Genomic DNA, 21,457 nt, shown 5'->3' with positions numbered 1-21,457 from the left:
AAACTAGAACTATTTCCCTGAGAAGCTGTTTGTTCTTTATAATTAATTACAAAATCTTATTATAAATGTTCCAGTATCCCAAGTTTCTTAAAAATTTTAACCTTAGACTGTTTACAGTCAACCTCACCCCATTCCTAAGAGGTCTATAAGAAGTGTGCATAAGGACACTATTGTGCCTACTGTCCCTTTCTTATTTATTATTTGGATTTGTATGCCGCCCCTCTCCAAAGACTCTTTCTTACTGTCCTATTGTCCAAATTTACCTGTACTACTGTGCTTTTGTTTATGTTTATACCAATACCTGCTATTTTGTACATGTTTTGACAAATAAATAAAAAAATGAGGACCATATGGACAAGGTAAAAAAAAAAGTTCATCTGGACCCTTGGTCCATTTATTGGTTTCTAAAATCAAAATCTTAGTTAGCTTTTTGCTAATTATTTCAGATTCTTTAAATTCATAGGATTAATGTTTTCTTTCATTCAGGATTAAAGGCAATCTCAAAGGGCATTTTCAAACTTGTCACTCTAATAGCTTAGAAGTAGTTAATGAGCAATTTCCTAAAACGATTAACAAGTGAAGGTTAGCCAGGTTAGTGCCCTTTAAAAGGTTCCAAACATGTTTAGGAACAAAATGGCTATTCCCATCATCTCAAACTCACAAATCCATGGGAAACCACTGTCCTGTAAACTCCTTGGGTGGAATATCCATCCAGGGCACACGAAAACAATCTCCGAACCTCTCCTTAGTTATTCCAAAACCAAAAACTAAAACCTCAGTTTATTTACCAGCTCTTCATTCTTCACCACTGTTGTTGGCTTCGCTTTTACAGAAATGTCTTCAGTCTGTCATTAAGGAATCCATCAAACTATATTATTATTATTATTATTATTATTATTATTATTATTATTATTATTATTATTATTATTTAGATTTGTATGCCGCCCCTCTCTGAGGACTCGGAGCGGCTCACAACAAGAAACAGTACAAATCCAATACTTAAAACAATTTAAAACCCTTAATATAAAAACAATCATACTTCTCATACAGACCATACATAAAGCGGAAACAGCCCAGGGGAGTCAATTTCCCCATGCCTGACAACAGAGGTGGGTTTTGAGAAGTTTACGAAAGGCAAGGAGGGTGGAAGCGGTCCTAATCTCCGGGGGAGTTGATTCCAGAGGGTTGGGGCCACCACAGAGAAGGCTCTTATTTATTTATTTATTTTATTAGATTTGTATGCCGCCCCTCTCCGCAGACTCGGGGCGGCTCACAACAATAATAAAATAGTGAACAATGAATATAATATTTAAAAAATATCTAAAAACCCCATTATTTAAAAACATATAACACAAGCATACCATACATAAAACTGTACATAAAACTCTTCCCCTGGGTCCCACCAGATGACATTGTTTCGTCAACGGGACCTGGAGAAAGCCAACTCTGTGGGACCTAACCGGTCACTGGGATTTTAGCCATCTGGAGCAGTGTTTCCCAACCTTGGCAACTTGAAGATATCTAGACTTCAACTCCCAGAATCTTTTTGTCAATAACTATATTTCTGAAAACAACCATCTATAGCTGGGGTGTCAAACTCACATTTTCATGGCCGTATCATATAAATCCAATCAATCAATCAATAATATTATTTATTGCAATTTTTTTCTCCTTTGCTAAACCTGGCAGCATATGATGCATCCAGCCGGCAGCCAGAAGTTTAACAGCCCTGATTTATAGGAATTTTGTGCTGCAACAAGTACCAATAAAATACATTTTAAATTTTTTTCCTTTTAGTTTCTAGAAAGACATTATGTTGATTTTTTTTCCAGTAATAATCTAGCTATTTTATTATATGCACAATCATATGACCAACAGAAGCACAGATGTTCATTTCTCTTCTTGAATATATAAGAAAACTTTAGTATTCAGCATCATACATTAAAAAAATCTGCCAATAATAAGTTGTCAGAGAGATGGAAAATAAAACAACAACAACCCTGTCCCATTGATTTCAAGAGGGAGAGGAAACATTTTTAATTGCAGCACTTATTTTTACTCGAACTTTATCTCATACATTGTTTTTAATGCTTATTCATAACATTTAACAGTGTTGCTTTGACCACAGTTTTCCTATTCAAGCATAAATCTTTCACAAAATGCAGGCTGCCTAATCTTTCTTCTCTGTTAGTGAAATTCGCAGAACCCGTACATCCCTTGTGTTGACAGATTTTTTGATTCTAAACCATGACATTGTTTTGTGTTGTTGTTGCCTTTTACGCATGACATTGTTGCACTCTTCAAACTGTAGAGGGCACCATATCTTTTTTTCTTTTTTTACATTCTTATGATGATAACCTACTTTTCTTCTGTTTTGTTTTGTTTTTAATGATATCTTAATGACAAAAGAGAAAAAATAGAAACTAAAAACCCTTAGAAAAGTTAACCAAGCAGAGCTGGATCACATATCATCAAAAATTTAAATATGTTAAAGGGTTAAATACGGTTCAGGAGAGAAGTGTTTTTAATAGGAAAGTGAACACAAGAACAAGACAGCTATGTTGTCGTTAATGCTCAGTTGGTGCAGAATCTGAGGTTAGTTGAGGAAAGATTAGAAGTAATGTGAGAAAATATTATTTTACTGAAAGAGTAGAGATGCTTGGAACAAACTTTCAGCAGACGTGGTTCGTAAATCCACAGTAACTGAATTTAAGCATGCCTGGGATAAACATATATCCATCCTAAAATAAAATACAGGAAATAGCATAAGGGCAGACTAGATGGACCTTGAGGTCTTTTTCTGCCATCGATCTTTTGTTTCTATTTTTTCTGAAAATTCAACCTTCGGTATATCTACTCAAATTCTGGAAAAGTATTTCGTTAGAAGATGCTGAAATAGGATGTAGGCACAGCTAGGTCTGTCTTTTCTTAATTGCAGCAAAATAAAATTATTTTAAAGCATGCGAAAAATTCTGCTGGATCAGCTCAAAGGCTTGTCTAGTTTTGCATTCTGTTTCCCTTAATGGACAACCACACGCCCATGAGAAATCCACAGACAAGTCACAGGGAACTTATTACAAGCAGGCGGTTTATGCATATGCTTAAATCAGTGCATGCTGGCCTTAAGCCATATGTCATAAATGATGCTATGTACTAAATGAGTCCGGTGCTGATTCAAAGAAAATGTTTCCTTTGCTATTGGTAGCCACATCAGCTGCTTATCTGGGGCAGTCATAATAAAGCATCGCAACAGATCGATGAACAATAAGATGATTCCAAAATCAAAAGACTTCAGTGAACAGGCTTGGGGAACAGCATCCAGAAATTGATCAGAGCTATGTTGTCGTTAATGCTCAGTCGGGATTTTTAACCTCTGGATTATTGAACAAGTTTATTGCTGAATTGGATATTATGCTGAGCCAAAATACAACCAAATGCCATGTTGCCTAATGGAGTACTAAATTATATATTAAATATTCAAGAGCAACTAGAATATCACTTATAATCAACTGCAGCCTTTTTGTATTTACAATTATTGCTTTTTCTTAATTTTTGTCAGAAAGGCCTTCACGTTGGTCTCACTACCGTATTACTTTAAAACTACCACATGAAATATTGAATTAGGAAATAATCCTGAGAAATGACAGTCGTAAAGCTATTGAGTTTGACACGTAACCAAATTATATAATCAAGCAAATAACTCAAGCAAATATACAAGTTTTTGATTGTATATTTACTGGTGGCTATTGACATTCTGAAGAACTGTCCCACATGTATGTATATTTTATGATACTTGTGTCAGTTATGGTATGCAAAATTTGTATGAGCAAAGAAAATGTTAAACTAAATTCTGTGAAATTAATTAATTTTGACCAGTTGTATAGCAAAAATAGTGTGCCAGAAATTAAATACTGTATTGTATTGTAATTGTGTTGGCTAATAAACACATACTTGATTTATGAAAGTAAGCCGTATTTGATAGCTTGGAAAGAAGGAGAATATCATGTCTATTGGATCTTCAATGTACTGTATTATGAAAAGTTCTTACAGGTAAGCTAAATTGGATACATAGATTCATTCAGAAGTCATGTTGATTGTGAAGTAGCTCATATTTGTATATGATGCATGTACTATTTAGATCAGACAAAATCAACCTAATATTCACCTGATGTTTCTGGACAAAGCGTGCAATCCCTTGTCAATCCTAAATTTCAGAAATGGTCTGAAGGTGTTTGGTATCAGATTTCTCACCACATGTTTAGATTATACTGTAATTTAACATACCAGTATATACTTAATCATCTTAATATATTTTATTAATGTTTGATCACCTTTGTGCAGGTTTTATTTGTTATGACTAGCAGGCAAATATACATATACATATACATACACAAACACACACACACACACAAACATATATATACAGTATATATGATTTTTGTGACACATACAGTATGTGTGTGCGTGTGTGTGTGTATGTTTTCGTAGATTTTCACAACTACAGGTAAAGGTCTTGGCATATTCGGGTTTCTTCTGTGAGCGAACACAGCGAGACCTGAGCTGCCACTGACTCACCAGGAGGTTTCAACACAGCTTGCAGGCCGAAATAGCGCTATCCTAGTGTCCCTTCATTTTTAAAAATATGCATATTTAAATAACTTATTTTAAAATCTCACAAAATCAATATGTTTCCGAGGAGAACAAATTTGAACCAAATATTTTTAGCAAAATTCTGGTCAAGTATATGTAAAAAATATTCAGGAAGAAACTGAGTCAATATTGTTTCGGTATTACATATATCAAAATTCGAAGTTCTTTAATTCCTTGGTAGATAACAAAAATTCCTTGGTAGATAACAAAAAAATGGAGAACCTTTTCCTTCCTTCCTTCCTTCCTTCCTTCCTTCTGTCCCTCCCTCCTTCCCTCCCTCTCCCCCTCCCTCCCTCTCTTCCTTTTTTCCTTCCTGTTTTTGCCATTGAGTCAATATTAATTCCTGACATCTGCAGTTTTCTTGGTAAAGTTTCAGAAGCGGTTTAACACTGCTTGCTTCCCAGAAGAATTGCCTGCTTCTGCCTGAGAGGGTTGGACTACCCTAAGATCATACCGCTGGTTTTCGCCTAAGGCAGAACTAGAATTCATGGTTTACCAGTATCTAGCCTAGTTCCTTAACCACTATATTCTCCAGTGACATACACATGAAGTGAATGAATGAAACATACATTTCAAAACTTATGTGCATAATAATGAAAAAGCCTTTGGAATCAGAGGGCATGTTAAGGAAATGATAAGAAACTTCTAGGTCAAAGTTACAAATCTTTATCAACCCAATATACCATTTCCTCTTCATTACACATTTCTGTCATTGGGCTTTGGCTTATCAAAATGTCAAATAGAAAAAGTGAGTGGTGTTAATATTCAATCTTGCAACAAACTAAAGCTGTGTAAAGCTGTTTTTCTACTGAATTACATTAATAAGGTAGAGTGAACACTTGAACTGAAAGTTGAAATCTAGTTTCTAAAGTGTGTGTTGTTTATCATACAACCTGGGAATTTGCAATTGAAGTATAGTTATAGATTACAGATTAGCAGAGTTGGAAGGGACCTTGTAGGTCATCTAATCCAACTACCCCCCCCCACTCAAGCAGGAGACCCTAGTCATATACATTTAAAGGATGTGCAGTAGGCAAAGGGTGTCCATATGTCATAGTGCCTATGAATAGTTAAGGAAAATCCATTCCACGCAGTATCCAGATTTCACAATAAATATGAAAACACAGCTTCTGATTTCTGTCTGCCTCTTCTGTAGCCCTTCTTCACAATAAACAATTTAGAGGGGCAATTTCAGTGAACTTTTAATGTTCCAGTCACTAGTTATATAAGAAAAAGATCTGTACACACGAATAAGATGAATTATAGCTCTCAAGTAAGCCGCATACAGTAGTGGGCTACTGCCTGGATGGGTGGGGGAACGCAATGGGGTAGCGAAAATGGAGCTCCACGCCAGAGCACCCAATTTGCACTGAAAGATGTTGAAAGAAAATGCAGGCCGTCCTGCTTAAGCCACACCCACAGAGTGGTAGTAAAAAATTTGGTAGCCCTTCACTGGCCACATATATAAATCTTTGTGGCTCATAACCCTTCATGGCATAACCCTTCATGGCATCGGACCAGAATATCTCCGGGACCGCCTTCTGTCACACGAATCCCAGCGACCAGTTAGGTCCCACAGAGTTGGCCTTCTCCGGGTCCCGTCGACTAAACAATGTCATTTGGCGGGACCCAGGGGAAGAGCCTTCTCTGTGGTGGCCCCGACTCTCTGGAACCAACTCCCCCCAGAGATCAGAATTGTCCCCACCCTCCTTGCCTTTCATAGGCTCCTTAAAACCCACCTCTGTCGTCAGGCATGGGGGAACTGAGATAACTTCCCCAGGCCTATATTGTTTATGTATGGTATGTTGTATGCATGTTTTTTAAATTATGGGTTTTTAGTTTTAATTATCAGATTTGTATTGTATATTGTTTTTCTATTACTGCTGTGAGCCGCCCCGAGTCTACATAGAGCGGCCGCATACAGATTTAATAAATAAAATAAAATAAATTAATTAATAAAATAACATGTGTTGTTGGCTGGCAGAAAGGACAGGGTCCCTCTCATGAATGAAAAGCTTATCACATTGCCTTATTCAAGTGTGATAAAGAATATAAATTTAGAATGAAGATCCATGCAGATCTGTTTCTCAACAGCATACAGATAAATGTGCTGCCTTGGTTAAGATCACCATCCCAAAGAATGACAATTCTGTTCTGAGAAAAGTAGAAAATACAAGAAACAAGTCCATCCATGTTTTACATACTGCTCCTTCACAACTCTCAATGTTTATGTTGTTTTTTTTAAAGCAGTATGGCTGATGTTGTCCTTCCTATGGTGGCCTATTTGTCTGAAGAGACAAAGTTGGCTTTGAGACATCTCTTCAGAGATATCCCTATGCTTGAAATGGCTCACTGCTTCCTATCCAATGCCTACAATGTTTCTTAAGTTCTTTACTGCATGTTCAGAGAATGAAATCCATTCACGACTCAGTCTTCGCTGTGTATTCAGGATGTCCTCATTTGAAAATGGGGAGAGAATGTTTATTCTTAAATAACATAGCAATGGTGCTTTTGAAGTCTGTCAAGTTGAAAAGAAGTAAATATTATGCTATTGCAACATCTATTTTCTAATGACTTTCAGTTTAAATTTTTTACAGTTGGAGATAATTCTCTTTCTTCTTCGTGTTTGTTAAAACCACATAGGTTTCCCAGTAGAAACTGCTTGGAGGAAAAACTCAGAACAGGCAGTTAAGACACCTGTCACATATAGAGATGATGATACCTGGGTTTTAGCTTGCAGGTTGAGGCAATCTGATCCTGTTTATTTCACTGAACCAGAAAGAGTGGACAGGAGTCTACTACATCTTGAGCTAAATGTGAGTATTTTTATGAAATACCTTATTGCTATTGTTTATTTATGCTGTTATACAGGGGTGGGTTCCACCTTTTTTATTAACATTCTCTGGGAGTGGCTTAATTTTGTGGGAGTGATTTGAGTTTATGTGACTGGGTGGGAGTTGCTTCATGGTCATGTGGTTTGGCAAGTGAGGCTTGGGGTCATGTGACTGGGTGGGTGGGGCCAACTCAATGTCACTCATGTCAAGAAATGCCTCGCCTGGCCCTTCCCCTCCCAGCCATTCCTTGTCACACCCAGCCTCAACAAATCTACAGTTCTGTAAAAATGTTGTCCACCTTTTTTCAACTTTATTATCTACATACTACAGATGTACTTTCATGGACTACTAAAAGGAGGAAATGGCTCATATGCTTTGCCCAAGGGTGTAATGGGCAACAGGCTTTTCAGGGGCTGCCAGAAAGGGGAGGGGGGGATGTGCTTTCTAAAGCACCAGAAGGCAAAACAAGAAGTAATGGAGGGAAACTGAACAAAGAGAGAAGCAACCTTAAACTAAGGAGAAACTTCCTGACAGTGAGAACTAATATAGGTGCAGAAACATTTCAGTCATAATTTCAGATATAAAATAGCCACTTGTATAATACAACCTGCATATTGTTCAAAACACTAATTAGTATTATAGCTGGTGTGGCAAATAGAATAGCATGTAAATCTCTGAAAAATATGCGGCAGCCCTGAGCAAAAAAAAAGGCAGTAAAATCACTCTGCATATAAAATAGAATAAAATATTAATACATAATAAATAATGGAACAATTAACATTTTTGCTGATAAAGAAATAAAGAGAGACTAGTATAGATCTGTTTCAAGCTATTTAGCTCTCATCAGTTAGCTAAATCCTTTTGTAATTCGAAGTTGGACTTTTAGGCAGTTGCTTTAACCTCTAAGCCACAAGTTCTCCCTGTACCAGCTGAACCAGGAGAGGGATTAAACCCTTTTCTGTCAAATCACCTGTTATACCCATATATGGGAGGGAGCATACTGTTTCCTTTTGCCTTTTGGTCCCAAACCAGGGATCATACAGGTGGTCACTTTCATGACAAGCCATAAGAAATAAGAAATGCATGCATAAATGCATATACATATACTACCGGAATGGATCAGGAGCGCGGGAATGCACACGCACCCGGCATGGGATTCAGCTTCTGCGCATGCTCCCATTCACTCCTGTACGCTCACCCGCCCTGCCGCTTGTGGCAGCTTCACCACGAGTGGCAGTTCCATCCGCTCCCATCTACTCACTTGCTGCGCCGCTCATGGCAGTTCCACCATGAGCGGCCTTCCTGCTCCATCGTGCTGCCACCCAGCCCTTACCTTGTAGCAAGTGCTTCATGCAGAAGCACCGAGAAGATGGGCCATGGTGTGGGAAGCAGGCAGGGCAGCCCCGAACTCCAGCTGTGCGGCCTGCACAGTGCTGCTCCCAAAGGCCATGATTCACTCAGGGCATCATTGTCGCATGCGCAGAGAGATGCCTACAGCACAGGAAAGCAGATAGCAGGCCATGCGGCCGGAGCTCAGACAGGCCGCTGTTGCTGCCGGTCGCAGCTGCCGCTCTAGACACCACAGTGAGATTCGGCTACTGCGCATGTGCAGCAGGCAAAATCTCATGCGGACATCCTTCCGTCAGTGAGATTTGGGCAAAAAGTGCCGATTCCTTTGGCAAAAAACCAGTAATTTTTACCAGAATCACGCGCCCCCTGCCCCAGCAAACACTGAACTATTATTACTACCATTTCTTTAAAACCCTAGCCTGAAGAAGACAATTATTTCTTTTCTTGACTACAACAGTTGATAAGTCAAAATATAGCTCCTTAAGTTGTGGATGAGACATGGCTCATTAAATCATGACATTTGGCAAGAGTACTTCTGCTGCCAGTTCTAAACAGGTTTATGCCAAGAAAGGCATGTTCTGAGATCTACATTAAAAACATGTTTCTTTCCTGACTCCCAACTTGGACAGGGGTTGGACTAGAAGACCTCCAAGGTCCCTTGCAGTCCTATGACTTTATGATCCTCAGGACCTTTCATATGAGTGGACTTCAATTTCCAGAATTTCCCCAATGGCAAGCTGGCTGGGGGAATCCTGGAGTTGATGTCCATGCAGATTAAAGTTGTTGAGGTTGAGAAACATTAACATAGCTGATCTTGAAAAGCTAAAGAAGGTGAAATCTTATTAGTACTTAAATGGAAGACTTCCAGGCTTGAAAGTTAAGTTAGAAAGACAAAAACATCCTAGAAAAAAAACAGTTGCAAATTACTTTTGTACTGTTGTCAAGAAAATGACATGTCCACATAGATTGCAGAAATTAAAGTTTACTCAAGGAGATAATTTTTTTTTACTCCTAGCTCATCAGTTGTCTTTCCCATTTACCAGGTAAGATGAATAGATAAGCCTGAAAGAAAAGAATAAATGCTGAGATATAAGAGGAGATTACATTAAATAATTAAAAAAAAAGCTTTCCTGGACAAAATAGGCTGCCAAGCCTGAAATGAGTTTTGAATAATAGCTAAATTTATGAGTCTATCCAATTATCAAAACCATATTCCAGAGCAGGTTATTATTTTGTTACTTAAATATTATTTATTATTTAGATGTTTAATGAAAGGTGCTGCATAATTCATTTATTATTTTACAGGTAGGGTTTTGCAAAGTTGGATAGGAGAATGAGAGAGAGTGACCTGTGTGTTACCTCCATTCTATCCTGCATTATGCTTTTTATTAGCATAACTTAGATTTTTTTTTCAGAGAAGGTGTTCCTATTTTGAAGCAAACAATTGAATTTCCACAACTGCCTTTATTTTCTAATAATATTATTTGTTAGCTGAAACATCGCTGGTCAAATCGTAGGTTTGAATGAATCCATGAGAAAACTGAAGCTGAAACCTTGTCTACATTGTGCAGAATTCAGTACAAAATCTTTCTTCAAATTTGAATCCATGTTTGCTATTTTATGAATAGTTTAACAGACAATTTAACTTAATGTTTGCATGTAACTGTAAACACCCAAGAACTCCAGGTTCTTCTTACTCTAGTTTAGGGTCAACAATATGTTTTGCTTCCAAATAAGCTCTCGGTGGCGTGAATTTGTTGTAAGAGGAAGGACATCATCTAATTGATTCTTAAGTTATTTAAGTCCTTCTAAACTCCGGAAACATTTAACTATAGCCTTGTTACAGTAATAACCTAGGCTTTGATGTGTGAAGCACATTCAGAGATGATATCTGATAATGAGATCGTTCCATTAGAACCATAATTCCTTTCAACAATATAGTAAATAGGAACTACAGTATACCTTTGTAATGTAATATTGCATATGAAGGAAATCATTTTCCATCAACACAATCCTTTTCTTAAATCTATGCCAATCCCCTACTGTTTTTCAATTTATTTAATTTGTTGAAACCTATAGTTTAGTTATATCATGGTGTGAGGAACATGGCCTTGGCAATTATATTTGAGGGAGACAAAAGCTTAGAATGTATTTTTCCAGTGGTAGAATGTAATGGGGAACAATATATTTATTAATTTTACTCAGCCTCATTTAATTTAGCCTTGTAATGGAACTTTGGACAAAAAATATCTTTCAGATGGCACAGGTTTCTATGACACCAAAAAATATTTTTACTTTATTTATCAATGTCAACAGCAGATATTGCTTGCATTTATTGCTTGCATTAAACACATGGGCTATTTTATTATTATTATTATTATTTTGCAAAACTGAGGCATTTTTGCCTTCTCCCAGCCCCCAGGAGCATTCTGCAGGCCTCTGCGCAACCTGTTTTCCACAAAAATGGATTAAAAATGGGGCGTTTTTGCAAAAAAACAGGGCACGTAGAGGGTTTGGGAGGCCTATAGAATGCTCCTGAGGGTCCGGGAGAACAAAAACCTTTTTTTTCCCTTACTTACCTTTTCTAAATCTTGGTGCGACTTATAGTCCAAAAAAATGGTATACATGTAAAAGCTGAATAGATAGAAAAAAAGACCTGTGACCTATTTAGCAAAAAAAAAAAAAAATCGCATTATCCCGTCTACAAATATTCCAAATAAGATGTTACATCACTGGGTTTAATTTTCAAAGCACAATAATTACACTATAATTATATACATTTTGAATAGTAGGATGTTCATCAAGGTGAGCAAGCCATGACTGTGCTGAAAAAGGGAAATTTGGGAAGGTGTAAAGGGATGACCATAAAAAAAGGAGGTAGAGGCAATGACTCGTTAAGAAACTAATTTGAGAAAATGTCTCAGGCATACCATTTCTAATTTACACAAAAATAAAGGGAAGAAAGGAATCACATTCAGGCTTCAGGCTTGCAGGATTCCTCTATGGCTGTTATAATAAAAGTAGTCTTCTTCTTTATGGCATTTGTTTCTTAGGCGTGTCTACCTTATAGGATTGACAAAAAGGCTTTATTCCTTCCTTTCTACAGAGTTGTAGATTTCTTTCATTTATTTGTTTGTTTGTTTGTTTGTTTATTTAATTATTTATTTATTTAGTCCAATACACAATGAAAGTTATAGAGGATATGCTCGAAGTAAAATATATCAAAGAAAGAATAGAAGAGAGAATATAGGAATAAAATATATAGATGAAAGAATAGAAGAAAAGATATAGGGATAGAAGAGAAGATATAGGAGAGACAATAGGACAGGGGACGGAAGGCACGCTAGTGCGCTTATGCACGCCCCTTACTGACTTCTTAGGAATCTGGAGAGGTCAACTGTGGATAGTCTAAGGGTAAAATTTTGGGGTTTAGGGGATAGTCTGGTAATGAGTTCCACGCTTCGACAACTCGATTACTAAAGTCGTATTTTTTATAGTCAAGTTTGGAGCGGTTAATATTAAGCTTGAATCTGTTGTGTGCTCTTGTGTTGTTGTGGTTGAAGCTGAAGTAGTTGACAGGCAGGACGTTGCAGCATATGATCTTGTGGGCAATACTTAGATCATGTTTGAGACGTTGTAGTTCTAAGCTTTACAGAGCCAGGATTGTAAGTCTAGTTTCGTAGGGTATTCTTTTTTGAGTGGAAGAGTGAAGGCTCTTCTGGTGAAGAATCTTTGGACATTTTCGAGGGTGTTAATGTCCGAGATGCAGTATGGGTTCCAAATAGATGAGCTGTATTCGAGGATGGGTCTGGCGAAAGTTTTGTAAACTCTGGTAAGTAGTGTGAGTAGTGTAAGGAAACTGTGCCTCTCCATTCTCAAGAGTACACTAGGTCCCATAAACAGATACTGAAGAGGGAAGGAATGAAGGAATTTAATATTACACCTAATGGAATAGAGCAGACATATAAAACTATATTTAAAAACTTCCAGGGTTTTTGCAGCCACCAAAAGTGTGGGCGAAGTTCTTCAAGCACTCATGTCACTAATTTCTATTGCGATGGAATGTATGAATTATTATATTAAAGAATTAAATTAGCTTCTATTAATTATTCTATTTCCATTTAAATTAAATTAATATTTATTTTTGCTTTGGCCTTGCCTGTTTTTTGGAAGGTGGCCTTTTGCATTCAATCAGGGGTGAAATTCACTTACCTTCCCTACCAGCTCGCAAATGTGTGCACGCCTTATGCGCGCTTGCTTTGCTCTCACTGCATATGCGCAAAGCCTTCTGTGCATGCGCGGAACCTGAAAATCATCGCAAATAAGGGACATTCATAACATCCACACAGGTGGGTGGTACTTCGTGCAGTCGGCCCTACACGCTCGCATGAACTGGATAGAAGCGGCTGAATTTCAACGCTGAATTCAATTCAAAAGTTAATTCATCCAATTTTATATTTTACGGGAAAACATTACTGATAAATATTAAGCAAGTAAGCTGAAAACCTGCTGCTCCTTGACCCACTTTACACTATTAAATTTTATGCCAACAACCATACCTGTCTGGAATTGGTTCAGGATGCTTTCTTTCATACAATGAGAAAATAATATTGATCCTAAACTCCAGAGGTATTCAGAAATCAAATAATTGTGTGCATGAAGTATATAGGCAAACACCCACGTGTATATTTGTATAGTGAAAAGACAGCGGAAATGCATATTTCCAAATGTTCTGTTCTCTCAGAGTTAATGAATATTCTCTGTGTTTACTTTGCCCTCTCATATAACTTCTAATCCGTGGGTGTGGTAAAACTGCCTGATTCATACCTGTTTGTGGGCCACAGAAATAGTTAGGCAGAGTTTGAAACTGGTAATATGAAACCAGTCTTCTTGGTTGAGGTTCACTCGCTGCAAGCTACATTCCAGACCAAACCTGCACCAAAAGCGGAAGAGTGCACTCTTTTTATTATTATTATTCAGTTTCAAGGGCAGTACAGTCAGTTAACTTCCACACTTCAACATTTGGAATTCTCCCGAAGACAAGGCATGTTTTAACAAAGAACTTCAAATAAATTCCAATCCATCAAGATTTTCCACATTTCTGATACGTAAGCCGCTCTGAAGATTCTGCCAAAGCAGCTTTTGACCACAGTGGAGATCTTTCTGAAATTTTCTGCTGACAGATTTGCGACTCCTGAGCCGGCATAAGGAAATAGCAAACTGCAAGTACCAGTTGTTCAGTGCTAACCTTTAACTCTATTTTCTAGAAAGTAAAAAGCTTTGTAATTCACCAAACAGTAGGAATTAAGGCAACTCTGCCTTGTGCTTTTCAGCAGATTTTTAGATTTGCCCTGATGAAAAAAAGCCCTTTTGGGTAAAAAGTAAGTTGTGTTACTGCTGAGAAAACGTGGCATACAAAATGAGTTAAATTTTCCTATTTCTTCTCTACTAAAGTTGTAAACGTTGGCAGGAATTTGCATTTTGTACCACTGTGCTATGGGAAGAACAGTGTATGATTTGGAAAAACAGTTTCCCTCCATAATGATTCTATTTACTTACTGAATGAAAAAAAACATTTCTTGGAAATAATTATATAAAATAATAGTTCTTCTTCCAGGAATATATGCGTGCTTTGATTTGCCCAACATGGAAAAAAATTGTGATTGCAGTAAGCTGTCTAGTCCAGGGAAGGAGAAAGAGACTGAAGCCAGCCAAACTTTATTCACTAAATTTTCTATGAAAGCACTGTTTGGATTTACAGATAAATTAGAACCAGGAGCTTCAAAACAGCAAGTGGTTTTAAAAGGGCTTCGTAATGTCAATGGGGATATTGATAGCCATGTGTGCAAAGAGGATGAGAAGAACAGAGTAAATGAAGAAGCTGATCTAAATACAGTTGACCTGCTTCCAGAAACGGTGCAGGGGGAAAGTAATGCTCAGGCTATTCCAGAAGCTGATACAAGAGACATATTTGTTTGGAAGGCGGTGTCAGGAATGGATGACTGCGTTTCAAATGACCCTGCAGAAACCATTACTGGTGCTTCAAATGTGTGCAGAATTTATGCTGGAAACTTTGTTGACTCTGAAGATAATGGCAGCATAGATAATACCCCTGTAGACTACGCTGTTGTCTCAGATGATCATCAGGCTGATATTTATGGGACAAGAGACTTGGAAACACAGCAAAGGGAGCCGAAGGAACCGTCCCTCTCAGACTCTTATTCTAGCCACTCTCCTTTGTTTGAATTCAGCAAACAAGATGATAAAGATTCCATTCTTGTTCAGGGTACTTTGGCTCATACAACAAGTGACACAGAATTAGACAATGAGGCTACAGATCTAGAGGCGCATGGAAATATAACAAACTACCCTGTGTTGAGTTGTGCTGTATCATTGGAGGATAATGATCAAAATAAGGAAGACACAGAACTATATACAGAAATGGGTAGTGCTATAGCAGGGGATAACACAGAGCCAATTCTACCAAGTTGCAAATGGCCGTCGAAAGAAACGGGGGATACAATACCAGAAGTGTATTCAAATACAAAGGTTAGGACACCAATTGAGGAAAATATTAGTTCAATTGCTACAGCAAAGGATATTCAGGAAGCTGAAGAAGAGCAGGAATCTCTTTCTAGTAACTGCAGCACTGATTCTCCTACAAAACCAGCTTCAAGTGAAAAGTCCTTTCAGCTTCCAGCCTTCTTTAGTGGATTACGGGTTCGAAAGAAAGGGTTGACTGCAGATCCGGAGGAAACTCTCACCGAAATCAAACAGAAAGACAGTGATCTAGCTATGCTCAAACTAAGGCAGCCTGTTAAGAAGTCAAATCTTGCACCTGAGACGATAACCAAGAAGAAAATATCAGAGCCGAAAGGTTCGCCTACCTTTCTAGAACAGCTTTCTCAGTTATTAGCGCCTAAACCTGAGGAGAAAAGTATTGATGAAGTAGTACCAGCATCTGGAGAGGTCCAAGAGAGAAAATCATATGAGAGAACGGATCCTTGTGAAGAAATGAAACCGAGTCCTGCAGAATCTGCACTGGATGCATTTAAAGCTTTGTTTACACGTCCTCCCAAAAAAGAGACAACTGCTGACACTTCAGAATTAGAAGCAATAAAACGCAAAATGAAACATGAAAAGGAATCTTTGATGGCAATATTTGAGAAACCAAAATCCGGTGATGTAGCTACAGAAACTAACCCAGTAGGTTGATTGATTCTCTTGTGTGCTATGTTTAGAGTATATCTGCAAAGACTGGAGTTTTTGATATATAGGCTTCTTAAGTTGGACGAGATAAAATAATGATAGTACCTTCTGATGCAGAAAATGTACCACCAAACTGAGGCTGCCCCCCATTTTATTTTTCCCAGCACAATACTAGATTATCTTGATAAACGTTGTGCATAAAAACAGTATTGTATAAAATAGCAAATACAGATTATCATAAATTAGTAGGAAAAATCTTGTCGGCATTAATTGTCAAATTATATTTTATTTAGAGAGAGAGAAGTGACAATTGAGAGGCTTATTTGCCTATAATTTATAGATTTGTGACTTACTCATTATTTTAATTTGTTTTTAAAAGCAAATCAATGATAGTCAACATATTGGTAGGCAAAAAACGTTTTAAAAAAATTTGTTTATATCTAATGCATTATCATTTTGCTTTTGTCCAAGAGATTTAAACCAGGATCGTGATATATGTTTACTTTTATTTTTAAAAACAAACCTGTAGGGTGATGTAAATTGATGATTATTATGCTACTCAAATTCACACCATGGGTGTTAACTACCTGTTACTGGACATCCACCTAGTTTGACACTGTCAATTTAATCTGGTGCCATTGCGCATTGTCTATCATTTTCTATAGTTGGTAATCCCATGTTTGAAATGCATACAAAGATAGCATGTTACTTGCATGGAGTGTTAAGTTACTGTGATAGCTTATATAAAAAGGGAAAAAATGTAGAAGATGAGCCACTAGTTAAAAAATAATAATAATGTGATTAAATTCTACCTGAACCACATAAAAAGTCCCCAGATATGTGCAAGCTTTCACATTCCTCCTCTTCATATTGAAAGAACTGTGAAATGAAATTAGAGAAAGAAGGGGAGAAGTGTGTGTACAATAACGTATAAAGTTTATGTTGAATATTGTAATATTTTTATTTTTATTTTTTGTGGTTTTGTTTTGTTTTGTCAGGCTGAGGTAATTCCTTCAGAACAGGATGACAAGACTCCAGGAAGACTCCAGACTGTCTGGCCCCCACCCAAAGCAAAGGATGAAGAAGAGAAAATAGGCTTAAAATATACTGAAGCAGGTAATTGAAAGCAGGGATACGTACCATTTTAGTCATGATAGATTTCTTACATGTATGTTTATACGGTATGCTTGAAAACAAATGTTATTGTATCACTTCCGGGCTACAATTTCAAAGGTTGACATAAGTAAATGATTTTGAGGTCAAGTAGTTCTGTTCTTTATTACAATGCTTACACTATAATAAGTTCCTCTTTCAAATAAATTTACAACCAATAAATATAGTACAACTATATTAACTCATTGAGAAATTCTCTACAATCTGATTTTGAAAGAATGAAAACAGTGTTTTGTTTCAGTTAGATTTTAATACTCCAACTACCTTTTAAAATGTTTGTTTTGCAAGATTGTGGCTGAAGAAATGCAGCAGAAGGAACCTCACATTTTATGGCGAGAGTCAGACAATCAAATTGCGCTGTTCTGCTTTCTTACTAGAGAACTATTTTTTTAAAAGTGCAGTAGTTAGTAATTTATGAAGTAATGCAACTGATTTTATTGAAAAGATGTACAGTGGTACCTCGTGATATGAACCTCTCGTGATACAAACCCCTCGTGATATGAACACGGGGTTCGGACATTTTTTGCCTCTTATGAACTTTTTTCGGCTTTCTAACCCACTGCAGATCGCAAAATGGCGCTCCGCTGGGCACCGCCGCCTGGCTGTCACCTTTTAAAACAGCCGGGGGGCTTCTCGGCGTTCTCCGGCACCGCCCGGCTGTAACCTTCTGAAACAGCCGGGCACTTCTCGGCGGCCTCCGGAAGCCGAAGCCGAACCTCTGGGTTCGGCATTCGGGAGAACGCCGAGAAGCCCCCCGGCTATTTCAGAAGGTGACAGCCGGGCGGCGGCACTTCTCGGCAGCCTCCCGAACCCAAAAAGTTCTGGTCCGGGTTCAGGAGAACGCCGAGAAGCCCCCCAGCTGTTTTAAAAGGTGACAGCCATGCGGCGGCGCCCAGTGGAGTGCCATTTTGCAATTTTTTTCCCCTTTGCACGCATTAATCACTTTTACATTGTTTCCTATGGGAAACAATGATTCGTCTTACGAACTTTTCACCTTATGAACCTACTTCCGGAACCAATTAAGTTCGTAAGACGAGGTATTACTGTATATGAAACTGAAAGAAGAAATGCAAAATAAAATGCAGAACTTTCTTACTGGAAAAAAAAATCAAGAGGAAAAAGACCAGCATTGACCTACTTGTTGTCACAAGGAAGGCTACAATGGAATTTTAGCAAAAGTATTTTATTCTTTGCTGGTTTGCATTTGGCATTGCATAGAATGCTTAGGAAATGAAATATTAAGCATTTCACACTTCAACATCTCAGTTTTGACATTTTATAGAATTCCTAGACATTCTATAAAATGCCTAATTTCACATATTGATGGTAACATTTATAGAACATTATCCTTTGTGTGACAAGTGAGACATAATGAAAGATATAGGAATGTAACACAGAAAGCATCAAAACATATTTGTAAAATTAGGAGTTAATAGCTTTCTGATATATCAGGTATATATTAGAGTTTCTGAGTAATGCTTCTTAAATGTGTTATATATGTGGATACTTTTTAAGCAAATTTTTTTCAAACCATCCCTCAAACTTTAAGAATCATGATGATGCTACTGAGAATCTCAGAAGAAATCCATAGCATCCTGGAAAATAGCTTTGACTCCCCCCACTCTGCCAATAACTCTTGGATTGGACTAAGTTGGAAGAAATGTCCATCTGGGTTCAATTCCAAGTGGAGAAAAAGCCACTGGAAACATAGAGGCTGTTTGGAAAGATGGTTTAAGAGTGGACAGGACCACATGGGATTTTTGGGGGACCTGGACAAATGAGTACAAGGATTAGAAAGAGAGAGAGAGAGATCTATACCCTCTCTTGGGCTTTGAACTTGCTTTCTGTTCCTATGAAAGAAATGTATCCTATTGGTTGTCAGTCTCCCGAGGAAGTGGGGTCTTAGCTAACTTTATAGACTGTCTGTGTCCCAGACCTGATTGAATCTTGCTGGGTGATGATGTAATGAAGAGGCATGTGTTCTGAAAGGGTGTTGGGCAATTCCTATTATTGATATTGATAAAATTGAACGGGTCCAAAGACAAGCTACAAAAATGGTGGAAGGTCTTAAGCCTAAAACTTATCAGGAAAGACTTAATGAACTCAATCTGTATAGTCTGGAGTAGTGTTTTCCAACCTTGGCAACTTGGAGATATCTGGACTTCAACTCCCGGAATTCCCCAGCCAGCATTTGCTGGCTGGGGGATTCTGGGAGTTGAAGTCCAAATATCTTCAAGTTGCCAAGGTTGGGAAACTCTGGTCTGGAGGACAGAAGGGAAAGGGGGGGACATGATCGAAACATTTAAATATGTTAAAGGGTTAAATAAAATTCAGGAGGGAAGTATTTTTAATAGGAAAGAGAACACAAGAACAAGGGGCACAATCTGAGGTTAGTTGGGGCAAAGATCAGAAGCAACGTGAGAAAATATTATTTTACTGAAAGAGTAGTAGATGCTTGGAACAAACCTCTAGGAGACGTGGCTGGTAAATCCACAGTAACTGAATTTAAACATGCCTGGAATTAAATATATATTCATCCTAAAATAAAATACAGGAAATAGTATAAGGACAGACTAGATGGACCATGAGGGTTTTTTTCTGCCGTCAATCTTCTATGTTTCTATTTTGGCTTAATGGTTTTGTCCTGATTTGGATCTTGAGTGAGGAATAATCCTATCATCCTGGAGCTGGAGGCCTTTTGTCTCATAGATAAAATGGCCCAATCTTTCTGGGGTTATTTACAAAGGTATAGGATGCTTTGCGAGAGCATGTTTCCCCTTTCCTCATCCAGGGAGGTATAATGTTCCGCCTTTTCAAATATTTCATAGAATATTTCATTCTTCTAGGAGAGGGGTGAGTGCTAACGTGCTGCAGCTAGTAAAAAGAAGCACTGCCACACTCCCTTGGAGAAAAGTTTTCATTATATAGATGTGCTCTAAATGGGATTTTCACTGTTCACTGCATACTTAACAAAGGGAAGAGAGTTTAGAATGCATGGGGATGCATACAAAGTTTCTCACCTAGTTTGAGAAATGCCAGAATTAGTCACACTTCAGTAAGGAAGTAAAAAAATACTGTATATTCATGATGTCTTAATCCACCGATCTTCAGAGAAGGGCCAATACATTAAAATGTGAGCTACTCTGGTTGGATGTATCCACCACAAACTACTTATATAGATTAGATTAGATTAGATTTATTGGATTTATATGCCGCCCCTCTCCACAGACTCGGGGCGGCTCACAACAATGGTAAACAATACATAGTAACAAATCTAATATTTAGCAATCTAAATTACAGTTTTAAGTTAAAAAATGCAAAAGAAACCCCAATATATAAAAAACAAGCACACAGTCGAATCATACACAGAAACTACATGGGCAAGGGGGAGATGTTTCAATTCCCCCATGCCTGACGACAGAGGTGGGTTTTAAGGAGTTTGCAAAAGGCAAGGAGGGTGGGGGCAATCCTAATCTCTGGGGGGAGCTGATTCCAGAGGGTTGGAGCCACCACAGAGAAGGCTCTTCCCCTGGGTCCCGCCAGACGACATTGTTTGGTCAACGGGACCCGGAGAAGGCCAACTCTGTGGGACCTAACCGGTCACTGGGATTTGTGCAGCACAAGAGATATTCTGGCCCGATGCCATGAAGGGCTTTATAGGTCATAACCAACACTTTGAATTGTGACCGGAAACTGATCGTCAACCAGTGCAGACTGCAGATTTTTGTATAGGTTCTAGTGTTCCAAAGACTTGAAATATTATTACTTGTCTAACACATACAGATTCTCATCATGGCTTTTCATTGTTTTCAGCCTAAAATGTTACCAACTTATTTACAGTCACTTCGGAATTAGCCATTCCGCTCCTAATGTGGGAATGTAGGTTGACTTCCAGGTGAACTTTTAATCCTAAATGGCACAATCAAAATCATTAGCTGATTTCTGTGCTATAATAACTTCTAGAGAATTCTCCCAGGCTATAGCTGTCACAGAACATTCTACTTACATAACAGTATAAGCACCAAGCTGGATCCAGCTCCTTTTTCTGAAAATAGGATCATTTCCTTGGTTGACATCTGCTCAGGATATTTTTACCAGTAGAAAAGGAAACATTCATTAATACCCATTTTCAATTTTTCCCACTATTGCACATATTCATGGATATCTTTAGTCAATTATAGGAACATGGAGAGGTTTACAGAACAGAATAACAGAGTTAGATGGGACCTTGGAGGTCTCCT

General features: G+C 37.9%; 1 protein-coding gene across 1 annotated transcript in view; it reads left to right on the top strand.

Annotated features, from left to right (window-relative positions):
• Positions 1-13,741: 13,741 nt before the first annotated feature.
• The window catches only part of FMN1 (formin 1), a 108,482-nt gene continuing 100,766 nt past the window's right edge, over positions 13,742-21,457 (top strand). Inside the window, exons 1-2 of the mRNA XM_070756507.1 lie at positions 13,742-16,040; positions 17,042-17,159. Of these exons, the coding sequence (XP_070612608.1) occupies positions 14,481-16,040; positions 17,042-17,159 (1,678 nt within the window). The 5' untranslated portion in view covers positions 13,742-14,480. The remainder of the gene's footprint in view (positions 16,041-17,041; positions 17,160-21,457) is intronic.

Source organism: Erythrolamprus reginae, chromosome 1, assembly GCF_031021105.1.
Source record: "Erythrolamprus reginae isolate rEryReg1 chromosome 1, rEryReg1.hap1, whole genome shotgun sequence".
Taxonomy (NCBI): Eukaryota; Metazoa; Chordata; class Lepidosauria; order Squamata; family Dipsadidae; genus Erythrolamprus; species Erythrolamprus reginae.
Note: the sequence above shows the minus strand (reverse complement) of the source record. Positions and strands in the feature narration are given on the sequence as shown.